The sequence below is a fragment of the Primulina tabacum genome, chromosome 6 (assembly GCF_025594145.1).
Source record: "Primulina tabacum isolate GXHZ01 chromosome 6, ASM2559414v2, whole genome shotgun sequence".
Lineage (NCBI taxonomy): Eukaryota > Viridiplantae > Streptophyta > Magnoliopsida > Lamiales > Gesneriaceae > Primulina > Primulina tabacum.
In genome coordinates, this window is record NC_134555.1 from 39,392,590 (window position 1) to 39,406,897 (window position 14,308).

Genomic DNA, 14,308 nt, shown 5'->3' on the forward strand with positions numbered 1-14,308 from the left:
TATTTTTCTTCTTACTTCTTGACTTTAATCTACCTCGTCTTTGGCTCCCACTGGAGTCATGGTCCATAAATCTTCCTCTTATCATCGGTAAAGCCTCTACATGCTTCGATGTTACCAACCTATATTCCTTATTCTTGCGCCGGCTTTCTTCTCCGAGAACCGCAGTTAAGACATCGTCGAATCTTAGAAAGCCCATAAGAATATTGTTGGTAATGTTGATGATAAGTTGATCATATGAATCTGGTAGACTTTGAAGTAGAAGCTCCGCACGTTCATTTTCTCCTATTTTATGTCCCATAGAAGTGAGTTGGGCAAATACAGTATTTAGTGTGTTGATATGGTCGGTCATCGATGAGGATTCCGCCATCCGAAGAGTATAAAGCCTTCTCTTTAGGAAAATCATGTTGTGTAGCGACTTGACCTCGTACATCTTTGTCAGAGTATCCCAGATAACTTTAGCTGTTTTTATCTCAGAGATACTTGACAGTACTTCGTCTGCTATAGCCAAGTGTAAATTGGCAACATCATTGTCATTTATCTCATTCCACTTTCCATCATCCGTAATTTCCACCGGTCTATCTCCAGTAGCCGCCAAGCAATTTTCCTTTCTTAAAACTGCTTGTATCTTTATTTTCCACTGCATAAAATTGCTTCCATTGAATTTTGCTATCTTGTACCTGCCCGCCATTATGTCTACAACAATTTTTGTAGACTGGACAAAATAATCCCGCCTTAAATAAAAAATCCCAAAAAAAATTTTTCTGATGTGGAAGATTAGTCTAGGCTGCAACCACAGAGCATACTCAGAATTTTAAGAAATTTTAAACCAAGACTCTGATACCACTTGTTGGTCCCACGTGCGGAATTTGAGATAATAAAACCCGAAAATAAAGAATAAACTGGACACCGAGATTTACGTGAAAACCCCTAAAAATTATTAGGGTAAAAACCACGGGCAAGATGAAAAGAATTCCACTATAATATTTTGTGGTGTACAACTCACTCATTGTGTTTCCAAAGAGATCACACACTCTCTTAATACAGGAGAACAAAACACATCACAAATATTATAGAACTAAGCACTCAAATGCTTATAAGATGAGAGAAAACTCGAAGAAGAGATGATTTCAGAATGTCCTTTGTCCGTGTGAATAAGCGTTAAAAACGCGTATGAACATTCCTCGTCAAATTTGATTCAAATTTGCCAACTGTCCCTTTCATCCATTTAATACACGTTTTTCTTGATTGGCCCATTTTCTTTGAAAAAATCTTGCCGACATTCATATATGAATCACACACACTATCTGTTTGATTTTCTTGTCCTTGGCGGGGCGGAGGACAGGTGTATTATTCTCAGATCTGGTTATTACAGGATGAGCCCACCCACTTCTAATCTAGGTTTTGGAGTGTTAATTTCTTGATGTGATATTATCATGCTTGAAAAAAGTAATCTTTTCGAGTCTTATCCAATAGTACTACTTTATGGATATATATTCTATGCTATTATTTTATTTTACTTAAAAAACAAATGCAATACTGGGTTTCGTTTGTTTATTGTGATGTAAGTCTGAAGCGTGACTTTTGATGTTGCTCCTGGAGAGGACGATGTTGGTTTAAGAAGGTACGAACTGTTACTGATGTAATAATTTTTACTGAAAATCGTATATTTTCTCTAGGACTAATACCGTATTGTACGATTAAAATGTAGTTAAGATCTGCAGTACTGCAACTACCAAGAACAGTGTTTTGCTTCTTCTTCTTTTTTTTGTTAATTTGTAATTATGCATATTTTCTGGTTTGCCTATCTCTGGCAGAAATAATTCTCATTACACTGCAATATTTGACGTGCCATTTTGGTTTTATTTTCTTGCTTGGATTTGGTTTTGGTTATTAACTTGTTTGTTTTATTGAGCGCAAGGAGTTGATTTTTTTTTATACTAAATCAAGTATGGAAGCAATTCAATTATGGGAAGATTTTTGTTTCCTTCAATGGGCAGATACGAACAAACCCACATATAGAATAATGGGTACGAACAATTAAAAGAAAATCTTAGCACTTCTCCTGATTATTTTCCTTTCTGTTTTGACGTTTATCTCAACTATTTAAGAATTTCACTACGTTTACTTCTTCATGATCAGCAGTTATTATTACTTCTGTTTCTTCATCAGCCTTTAATTTACTGAAACCTGATTCCCCAGGTACTTCTTACAACCTTTAATTTCTCTTCGTGATCGATGCCATAACTTTTTTATGTTCATATTGTTATTTTGCGTTATATTTTGTTCAAGTGATGTTATATTTAGACCAAAATATTAATCCAAGGTTGTATTATGGTCCTTACTCAATCTCTGTGTGGGGTTCGTGCAAAAAATCTTGGTACCTCAGAAATAAGAGAATATATAAACTTATGTTTTTGTTATGGTTTTCTTGTTAAAAGTTCGGAGAAAAAACTTGTGTGAGACTGTCTCACGGGTCGTATTTTGTGAGACAGATATTACTTTTTATGCTAAATGTATTACTTTTTATTGTGAATATTGATAGGGTTGATTAAAGTTCAGATACTAAATGAATTTTAATGAACTCTCTATTGGATTGGATGGACGATCATGTTTAAGATTTGGAGTGTAGATTTCCACATGGGATAGGAAAATATATATTTTTCCACCACGGAGGGGAAATATAAAACATATCGATAATTTTACATTTGAAAAATGTCGTAGTTAATGTTTTAGTCCAGCATAAGTTGTCGTTGGATGCTGGACGAGGGCTGCACACTTCACTCTTTGAGATTGGCTATGGTGAGTGAATTGATTGAAAAGTGTAGTGCTTTTTTGAGACATATTTTGTTGGTGAATTATACGTATACTTGAGAATTTGTTTGTCCCAATAGATAATAGCACTATTTTGGAACTTATTAGCCAAAGGGACTAAGGGAGTATTAGTTCTACTGTTGTAGTAGAAGTAACTACACATAATTTGTTGTTTCTATCTGATATCATTTTCGCGTCATATCAGCAATATTAGATATCACAATAAGCAGAACAATGAAAGGACTACAAGTATAAAACAAACATAGTTATTGCAATAGAATCTAATTTTGACGAATCAGACAATCTACAGAACAAAATTTGGTATTGTAATAATATTTGCATGTCGTTTAAAGCTATTGTATTTGCATCCTTATTCAATAAATCAGCATGTAGGAAACTAAACTTGTATTTAACTTGATTGATGGACGACACATATCAAAACTTAAAGGCAGAAACTGTAGTTTTAATCTGAAATCATATGAGAGTACTTTCTCATTCTTTAAGATTTTATATGAACATGAAATGAAGCGATTAAGGATTAAACATTAATGATCTTCGATGATGAATATATAGATTTTTGGATTAATGGTAATGCAAAATGATTACTCCTACAATTATTGCATGTGTCATAATGCTGAACTACTGATTTTTCAATTACTGTTGTAGTTCCACGAATTTGCCGAAATAATTTTTTTTTTCGATTTGTTTTACGAAGCTTTGTTTCCTTATATATATGGATAGATAATTGGTATCGGATCTAAACCTTGTAGTTGCACTTGAAAGAATTAAAATCCTGGTCACTGTTGTGTATATAGTTGTCGATATAGCAGGTATGTCCTCCATATTTCACATGACATTGTCGATCTTTTTTCATGGTGATGCTCTTTAGAAGTCTCTTGTAGCAGAATTCTTTCGTGCTGTGGTATTAATGGTGCCTAAGTATTCTATCTTCATTATGCCGATCACGATTTCTTTGGTTTTTCTCTTGTGAATTTGCAGGATTTAAGGTATGGAAGAACCAGGTGTTGTTTCAGGTATAGCAACTACCAATAAGTCCGAAGAAGTATTTCAATCCAACACCAGCAACAAACAGAATGTTTCTGCCTCCACTTCAAAATTCAAAGGCGTCGTGAGCCAACAAAATGGACACTGGGGTAACCCAAATATACGCCAATCATGCGCGTATTTGGCTTGGGACGTTTAAATCCGAGCAAGAAGCTGCAATGGCGTATGACAGTGCAGCTATCAAGCTTCGCAATGGAGACTCGTACAGAAACTTCGCTTGGACTGATATAACCATCCACGAGCCAAGTTTCCAGAGCCAATTTAATACAGAATCAGTCCTAGGCATGATCAAAGATGGCTCCTATCCTGCCAAATTTTCTGAATATTTAAGGGCTCAAGCCCAATGCGGTAACAATAATCAAGCTATATTGAACGGTGTCATCGGGGTTAAAGTAAGGCAACTTTTCGAAAAGGAGCTCACTCCCAGCGATGTAAGTAAGCTTAACCGACTTGTCATCCCCAAAAAGTATGCGGTAAAATATTTCCCTCAGATTTCTGAGATGGAGGAAGAGAACGGAGGTGGAATAGAAGACATAGAGCTTGCATTTTTTGATAGGTCCATGAGGTCATGGAAGTTTCGGTATTGCTATTGGAAAAGTAGCCAAAGTTTTGTATTTACTAGGGGTTGGAATAGATTTGCAAAGGAGAAGGGGCTAAGATCTAAGGACACAGTTATTTTTTCTATCTTTGAAATCAAAAATGGATTAACTGGAGTTCGGAGATTTAGTATGATCGAAGTCGCCTATAACGAGGGTCATTATAACGACGGTGAGGCCATACCCAAGGAGAATGAGAAGTTTGATTCAGCAGATGGTTCAATAGAGGATGAAGATAATACTAAAGTGGGTGAAGATCATGCTCATGATTCTCCAGAAAAAGTGAAGAAAAAGGGTTTTAAGCTTTTTGGGGTCCAAATTATTTAATTATATTTTGCTATTTGTGTCGTAAAATTATATGTGTCGGTGAAGATCAACACAATTCCTTGGATAAATGAAGTCTGTGGTTTCTTTCCACAGTTGTTTACTAACTATTGAACTATTCTGCAAGGTCATCTCGGTGACTTGTTTGAGGCTAAAGCAGAAACAATTGCTTTGATATTTTGTATTAACATTTCAAATTTGCCTACAATTTCTTGCTTAATTATGTTTTTCTCATCAAATCGTCGTTATACAAATTCCAGATCACGCGACGTCTCGTTTGTTTGCAAAACAATTCACAAAGGAACTCAAGCTTAGAAAACCCATGCAATCCAATTCTGGACATATCGACTATTTGGCCAAAAACTTGCGTAAGACGATCTCACGGGTCGTATTTTGTAAGACATATCTCTTATTTGAGTCATCCATGAAAAAATATTACTTTTTATGCTAAGAGTATTACTTTTTATTGTGAATATCGGTAAGGTTGACACTTCTCACAGATAAAGATTCGTGAGATCGTCTCACAAGAGAACTACTCCGACTGTTTATGCATTCGTGGTTCACCTTCCATGACTGAAAATGGATAATATTACTATGTATCAAATCAAGAAATATATTTACAAAATTAACATTGCAAATTCAAATTCAGTTTGAAAGTTTATTCAGAAAGAGAACAGTGTTTCAATATCAAACAATGAAACCAACATTAGCAATATATTGATTGAGTATCAATAACATCATGAGCAAGAATGAGCTACCTATTCAGAAATCTCGGGTAATACATCAATTCCCTGTCAAATACATTGTAAAAACCACAGATCAGTTAATCCTATGACAATGAGAAAATAAACCGAAATACAGACTAACAACAACAGCAAGTCAAGAAATTGTTAAGTTGAAATATCACAGCCAGTTAAACATGGTACAGACAATAGCAACATACATCTAGAAAGCAATTACCACGTTTCTACCAGAATGAAATATATCCTCCGTCACTAATTTTATCATTCACACGATTCTGTGGAACAGCTTTCTTCAAAGACAAATATGTTTGTTTAAAAAATCCAAATAGACAAACTTTGTGCTAAAACCCGAAGATAACTAGCCAGGTAGAGATATAAACCCCCGACTCGTTCTATCCAACAACAGCAGCAAGAATGTTGCAGAAAATGTGATAATCACAAAAACAAGAAACACACTATTCAACACCACACGTTTAGAGACATTACTTAGTATTATTTACTTCAAGAACCATTTTAATTTCATCATACAGTAAGCTCTTCAGGCGAACTTGATCTCAAAGCATATATCTCAAAACAAACAAGCCAAGTAATCGAAAAGTCTGTGCATTCTTTGCGTGCAGAAGAGAGTGATAAGCTTGAATACTAAAAGAGTGGCTAATATTACAGATCTCACTGATTGTAAGCAGTGTCGACGTGTTAACTTTGCTTTATTCAGTTTTTCTTTTGACGTTTCCAGATTTTCAGCTGCAAGAATCTCAAGTTCGTGGTGAGCATAAAGTCGTGAACAATAAAGGGCTTAAAGAACAAACAAGAGAGAAACTATAGAGAAGGAATTAGCTGGCAGAAGAGAAGTGGTCACACGCATATACGCACAAAAACATCTCTCTATATATTTTGCCTGCGTGTGCTCACTCTCCTGCCAACTCTAAATTCTTTCGATCCAAGTTTGTATTCGGACTAAAACTGTAGTGATCCCAACTATGTACTGTTCGGAACAGAAATCCAAGAAAAACCCATTTTGGATGGAGAAAATTTGGAGCCCCAATTCGCCACAAAATTCGTGTACTTTTTTTAAGCTTTATCTTGGAACATAGATGGTTAGGGTTTTTCGGATCTTTGTGTACTTTGTGTGATGTGGTACCGCAAATGTTCGGGCAAGATTACTGTACTAGTACTACTTGTTGCATCTGCTCTGTTATTGGGTTCCGCTTTCTTGCATCTTTGTATACTTTGTGTGATGTGGTACCTAGCCCTTATCCCGGTTTTTTGGGTTCGAGGATTAAATCTCCATCATCGTCCTCATCTTCGTTTCAAAAATCTTAATAAGACGGACGAGTTCGGAGATTCCCGAACCTAAAACCGAACCTTTATTTTACTATTCTTATTAATTATAATATTATTATTAATTTTAAAAAAAATATTATAATAATAATAATAAATTATTATTGTTATTGAGTGGGTTCAGGAGCGAGGATGATATTATCATATCTACTCCAAACTATTCAAGAGATTTAAAAATATTTGAACCCGAATCCAAAAAAATCGAAGATCCTCGTTCTTGTTTCGAGTTTTCCACGCATGACCCCAACTCATGAAAAAAATTATCCTTCCTAGCCTAGGCCAACATTATCTATTTAATAATTGTGGAAAATGACAACTGTTGGTGGGATTTTCCGGACGTCAACTGATCGGTAAATTGCTTATTTACCCTTTGTTTTATTTCATACTGACTGTAAGTAACCCTCTTTGTCGTATAAGAAAAAAAGAAAAAAAAGAAAAAAAAAGAAAAAAAAAATAAAAACCCTCTTTGTCGTATAAACTAACTACTAAGTAAAAATATTTGAAAATTTTATGCTTGTAAGTAAATATATATATTTAGAATTATTTTTTTAAATTTTAAGAACATCGTTCAGATTCATTTCATTTATACAGTTATAAAAAGTAGAAAAATTTGTAACTTTGGTCACGTATATTTGTTTCTTTATTATTTTGGTCATTTATGTTGTTAAGTTTCAAGTATAGTCATCTATCTTTTTATTTTTAGTTATTTTTTATTTTAAGTGTTGATGTAACACATTTAGAGCTTATAAGCTATTATAGTTTGTTCGGTAACAAAAATTTCAAACAACTTGTAAGATGTCAAAATAAGTTGTTTGACAGCTTATAAGCTATTTTAAAAAAGTTGGGATACTTCGACTTTTTCTAACAGATATTATTTTAATATTTCACTACTCTTAAATATCTTTACATATCTTCTTAAATCCGAACTTTATCTTCACTTCTTAAATCGCCACTTTATTACTTTTTTTTAATCGAATTTAAAATAAAGATTTGTTCTACTTTTTTATTAAGATATAAAAACAAAATTGCTAAAGTTTTATTGAGTCAATTAGTAGCTATTATTTTTAAATCAGCTTTTTACTTGCATACATTAAAAATAACATTAAATATTTTTTTCAAAAAACGTCATTTTTTACTAAATATAAATATAAAATAGATTTTTAAAATTTTAAATTTATAATAATATTTTCATATATATATATATATATATTTGGTAATTTTGACAATGAAAAGAACTTATAACATCAAACACATTAAAATATTTAAAACTACTTATGTTAATTCATAATATTATATATTTTTTGGTAATTTTGACAATAAAAAGAACTTATAACATCAAACACATTAAAATATTTAAATTTTTTAAAATAAGTTCATTCAAACACATTGACAACTTATTTTTAAAATGAGATCTATGAGCTTATAACATCCTAAAACAATTTATAAGATGTAAGAGTTTATAACCTGTTTTAAATAAGTTTAGTCGAAAATCCTCTATCGATAAAATTGGCAACATAGATGAGTAAAAGCGTAAAAAAACAAAGATATAGGCAAAAATACAACTTTTTCTAAATCATATGCATTGCAAATATTATAGTGAGGTTTCAACTATTTATTTAAATTTATTATTATTATTATTATTATTATTATTATTATTATTATTAAACCACATAATCTTTAGCAATGGTGGTGATGGGTATAGCTCATTTTAGTTTAATTATGAAATTGAATAATCCTAATTGGATAAAAAGAGAAAATAGTCCAATTAGTAACGTTTATTTCTTTAGTTTTTTTCTCGACACCAATAATTTATATTCATTTTCGAGGTGGTCCTCGACGTGGATTACTATATTTTTGCAACAAATTGAATTGATTATCGAAATTGAGAAAATTACACTTTTTCTCTCTTCCTTTTTTTGTTTCTTGCTCCTATTGCTTCGATTAATAAACACATATATCATATGAACAAGTGCACCGACGTACGCGTTGCGTGCTTTTATAGTATTTTTTATAATTCATTTGGTTTATATTTAAATGAAGATCAAAAAATAATTATAAGAAATGTGAGGGACAACATTGTAATTTTGATAAATAAATTAAAAAATAAAAAATAAAAAATGACATCAATAAGAATTGAACATATAACTTAATTTCTAAGAAACAATGAATCTATCCACTGAACTACATATAACTTACATTCAAATTTTAATATTTTATTAATATATATAATTATTAAAACAGACCATGACACCAAAGTTAGTTATTCTAAATATTTCAAACTTAATAGAATACTAGTGTACCGATGCACGCAACAAATTGAAAAATAAAAGAATAAAAAAATGACATAACCTAAACCTCAGAAACAATGACTTTATCCGCTGAATTACATATAACTTAAATTAAAATTTTAACATTTTATTAATATATAAAATTATTATAACAGACCATGACACCAAAGTTAGTCACTCTAAGTAGTCTCAAAATTAATAAGATAGTATAGATATGGATGAAAATGAGTAGAGTTTAGGTAGGATACATCTCCATCTTCATTTATGTAAAACCCAAGATTTTGTAATCATGATAATATTTCTATAATTTAAGTATGTTAGTATTATGCAATCTTCGGGTATCTATATCATTATAAGATGTAAGATTTGCAAGATTATCTAAAGTTAGTGGATAATTATATCGTGTACAATATTTTGGAGCTTGAGATCTAAGATAATATTGTGCATATTTTTGAACTTGGGATAATAAATAGATCATGATACAAGAAATTAAATAAGAAATTTTTGGATATAATCAGGTAAATTTTGAGATATAAATTCAAAGTTGAAAAGATTGTAACAGATAGAGATATAAGATTTGATATGATATTGATACCAGATAAAGATATAAGATTTGATATGATAATTATCCTAAATTTAAAGTTTGATTCAAAAATTCAAACGCAAGGATAATACACGATCAGGATAGCAGCCACCTCTCTATAAATAGGAGAAGCTTTCATTCAGAATTTACACCTCATTTACACATCAAATTTTCGAGTTTTTGCTCTCCAATTTTCGAAATTCCTCCCCAAAATTCTGCACGAGTCATCAAAATTCTGTTCATGTTCAGAAATTCGTTTCTCTCGCTCGGGTTGTTGCAATCCAATCTCGACCGTTCAGAATATGCTTCAATATATTTCGAATTTCAGCAAAATCCGACGGTTAGTTTTTCGTTTATAGCCTTCGTAAGAAAACTGCTCAGATTTTAGGTGAAAAACAGCATACCTACGTTTTTCGTCCATAAGCAGGTTAAAACAACTTCAAACTCGATCTCCACCGTTCATAATTTAATTAACATACTTGATAACGTACTGTAAAAGTTTGAGCCCGATCCAACGGTTCAATAAGGTGCAAGGAATTTTACAAAACGGCTGATTTTTCGGGCGATGTGATGTTGCGTTTTCGAAGTGTCGGTTGCATGATTCTTCTATGTTTCTCGAATTTTCACGTTTTTTCCAGGGATCAAGGTAATTGGGCTTGTTTTAAATGTGTGAATTTCGGTTATGCATTTCGTGTGTTTTAAAATTCGGTCGAGTGCAAATTCTTCTTCTACCCCTTCAGGTTACGATTTTTGGCATGAGTAATGTTTTGACACTGTGAGAATTCAACTTGATATGGGTGAAATCCCAACCATACGTACCCTTACGCGGTGGGGGAGATAACCGTTATACGGCCTCGCCCCCTTAGAGGAGTAAAAATTAGGGACTGATATCAGTAAACCATTGAAAGTAGATGAATCTCAGTGTCTGGTTAATGATGTGCACGTGGTATGAGTCATGTTATGAAAGGTGTGTGTTTCGAATTTTTATGATTTTGTTATGTTGTGCTCGAACGTCCCCACTTGCTGAGTATTTCCCAAAATACTCACCCCTTACTCTACCCTCCCAGATAAATCAGAAGAAGTAATAGAGAAAGAAGAATCAGACACCAGTTTTTGGACTGATAGTGGACGCATGAAGAATTTTAATTAAGAATATGTTCTTGTGAGTTTTAATTCAAGTTGTAAACGCTTCCGCAGATTTTTATCTTTTTCAGAGTTACTATTGTAAGGACGACTCCATTTTTATGGTATTTATGATATTAACTGGTTTTGGTTTATACTGTACTACGAGGCTTGTTTTTTAGCAATTATGTGATTGTTGAATAACGCCAGTGTCGACTAACCCGGGTCTCGGGGCGTGACATTTAAGTGGTATCAGAGCCGCCAGGTTCATAATCCAGTTGGGGGAAATTTTTACCGAAAAGGGAAAAAAAATCGACCAGATTTTTGCAAAGAGCCGATCCAGTCTCCTTCAGAACGACCCAACGAGTAATATCCATAACGAAGATTTGAGGCATGTCCGAAAACGCAAAATTCCTTCGTTTAGCCATCTGAAATCGCGTATTTCCATTTTAGAAAAGTTTCGTATATCCTATAACTTTCTGAAGAAAATTCCAAATTCGATTATGTCAACTGTTCTGGAACCCTCTCGACGTATTCTTTCAATCCATATGTTTATCTCTAGACTTTCTATTTTTGGAAAATATCTCGAAAAATCTCGTTCAACGCGTTTCTTGTCGTGCTTATCGGATTATTATGGAATTTTATTAAGGAAAAAATTAGTATTGGCCTATATTGTTGGGATTATATCTATCTGAGATAAGTTGACTTAAGCTTCTGACTTAAGATGAAATATTTGATTTGGGGACAATAAATTATTTGTGGAAAAAAAAACTAGTATGCGAAAATCTGATATAAGAGTTATAATATGTTTTGGATATTCCAATATGGAAGTTGATTTTGGGTAATAGTTAAATGTATAAACATTAATTTGGGTTCTTAAGAATGCTAAGCGTTAACTTTAAATATGTATGATTTTGGGTTATCTTTTTTAAATGAATTGGAAGACAATATCTTAAGGTTTAATATTTTATATTATTTTGGGATAACTAGTTAATTACAATCTTATATGAATAAAATAAGTTATGAGATATTGCTGGATATTGAGGAAAATAAAGTATAATAAGTTTTGACTTTCATTACGGTACTAAGAATAATTCAAGGAGAAAGACATTCAATAAAAATAGTTTGTGTTGGAGATCTCTAAGATCACTGTCTTGTTGAAAGTAAGATTTAGAACAAGAATTAATTGAGGATTAATTTCATTCGTACAAGGTTGAATAAGATTTTATTTTATGACGATTGAGTTATAATTTTTGGGATGTAAATCAATAGAGTATAGATTGATATTGAGTTAAGTTCCAAGATTTTATATGGGTTTTAAGCTTTGACATAATAATTGTGATAATTTCAAGATAAAATAAAATCAAAATATATTCGCATATATTCCGTGCCAACTTGATTCCAAGCACTTTGGTAATATTTCGACGTCATCATATGAATGGATTGGTTATCTAAGAGCAGTGCAATAGTAGATCTCCGGAGTAAGAATTTCAAAATCCAAACCGCGAACCAAGAAGAAATCAGGTATCATGGCAATGTCAAGAGACAGAAATACATTCTTTCTGCTTCCCAGACTTGGAAAGCCATAAAATCAGGCAAAGAAATTTACCTAGCAATGGTGAACGAAGTGCAGGAAAAAAATTGAGCTCAAGCTGGAAGATACCCTATTAATGCGAGAATTCCCGAACGTTTATCTGGAAGAATTCTCAGGATATTCTCGGACCACGAGGTTGAGTTTAAATCAATGTGGTTCTTAGTGCCGCACTAATTTCAATAGCACCATACCAAATGACGCCAACTGAAGTCCACGAGCTAAAAGAACAACTCCAAGAATTGCTAGATAAGAAGCAATTTCAACCGAGTACGTCTCCATAAGGAACTCTAGTACTGTTTGTGAATAAGGAAGACAGAATTATGAGATCGTGTATAGATTATAGAGAACTCAATAAGATCACAATCGGGAATAAATATCTTCTTCCAATGATAGTCGATCTTATCGATCAACTTAAAGAAGCTACAACTTCTCCAAACTCGGCCTGAGAAGAGCTACTACCAATTGAAGGTCAGGGCTGAAGATTTTCTCAAAACAGCCTTCCGAAAAGATGTTCAAGCCATTACTTGACAAACTTTTTAGCGGTGTTCACCGAGGGGATCCTCATTTACTCACCAAGTGAAGAAGACCACAAAGAACATCTCCATCTCACTTTTCATAGGTCAATAGAGAGAGAATTGTATTCCAGTTCAATAAAGGTGAGTTGCGGCTACAGAACGTCACTTTCATAGGTCACATAATATGTGAGGCATGAGTATTTGCGAATCCTAAGAAAGTAGATGCAATCAAAGATCGGCCAAGACCAATGACAATGACAGAAATTCGGAGCTTCTTAGGATTGACGAGCTATTATCGGGATTTTTCCAAGATCTTCCCTCAATAGCAATACAGCTTACAAAACTCACAAAAGAACTCTAAATTCAATTGGAGCAAAGAATGTGAGAAAAGTTTTGAAACTTTAAAGAATAAACTTGCAACCACAATGGTGGTAGTGCTGCCTGATGAAGGCAATGCTTTTTTCAATTACAGAGATCCGTCAAAGAAAGGTCTAAGATATGTGCTCATGCAAGAAGGAAGAGTAATTTCCTCTGCATCAAGGCAATTGGAACTGTATTAGCAAAACTACCCAACTCGTGACCTTGAGTTAGCCGCAGTAGTTTTTGCATTAATGAATATGAGGCATTACCTTTACAGCGCCAAGTGTGAGATCTTCACTGACCATCAGAACATCAAGCACTTGTTCACGCACATAGAATTGAATATGAGGCAAAGATGATGGATTGAATTATTTTGACGTGACGATAAGCTACCTTCCAGACAACACGAACGTGGTAGCTGGCGCTTTAAATCGGAAAAACATGGGTAAGAGGATTCTAGCCTCACTATCAACGCAACCGTGCTTTGAGAAATCGTTAAGCAAAACCAATTTCATGGTCTTGATGGGAAATTAAGATTTAGTATGAGAAAAAAAAAAGAAAATTTGATATTAGAGGTTATATGAAATGATCAATTGGAATTTTAATTTTTATCCTTTGAGATTACTTTAGGTTGACCGTATTGGGTTATAGTTTGACTTTTGGAAATTTTATATTACTTCAAGCATTGGGATAAGAAACGATATAAATTGGGATCCAGCTTATGCATTACATGGTTGATATAAAATTTAAGAAATGATTTTTGGGATTTATATTGGATCGATTATGAGACTAGTCTAGATATTAAATGTTCAATAGGAAAAATTGATATTGATTTTTTGGATTTCAGTTAGAGTTACATTATTGGGCTACATTTGGATTCAAAAGGTTTTTATTTGGGTTTAGCTCTCTCATAAGAAACTATTTCATCAAATTATGATTATGAGATATGCGACTATTGGGTTACAG

The 14,308-nt window shown here is 32.9% G+C and overlaps 1 protein-coding gene and 1 long non-coding RNA gene across 2 annotated transcripts; one reads left to right on the forward strand and one right to left on the reverse strand.

The window, feature by feature from the left end:
- The first annotated feature begins 1,162 nt into the window (after window positions 1-1,162).
- Window positions 1,163-5,109, forward strand: LOC142549445 (AP2/ERF and B3 domain-containing transcription factor At1g51120-like). Its single transcript, XM_075658397.1, is given in 4 exon segments — window positions 1,163-2,199; window positions 3,582-3,641; window positions 3,811-3,967; window positions 3,969-5,109. Coding segments are annotated over 2 exon segments (978 nt in total). The 5' UTR covers window positions 1,163-2,199; window positions 3,582-3,641; window positions 3,811-3,820; the 3' UTR covers window positions 4,800-5,109.
- A 318-nt stretch (window positions 5,110-5,427) lies between these two features.
- Window positions 5,428-6,724, reverse strand: LOC142548203 (uncharacterized). Its single transcript, XR_012820939.1, has 2 exons — window positions 6,204-6,724; window positions 5,428-5,587 (listed from the first exon to the last, which is right to left on the reverse strand). It is a non-coding gene; the product is annotated as an uncharacterized LOC142548203 (long non-coding RNA).
- Window positions 6,725-14,308: the final 7,584 nt, after the last annotated feature.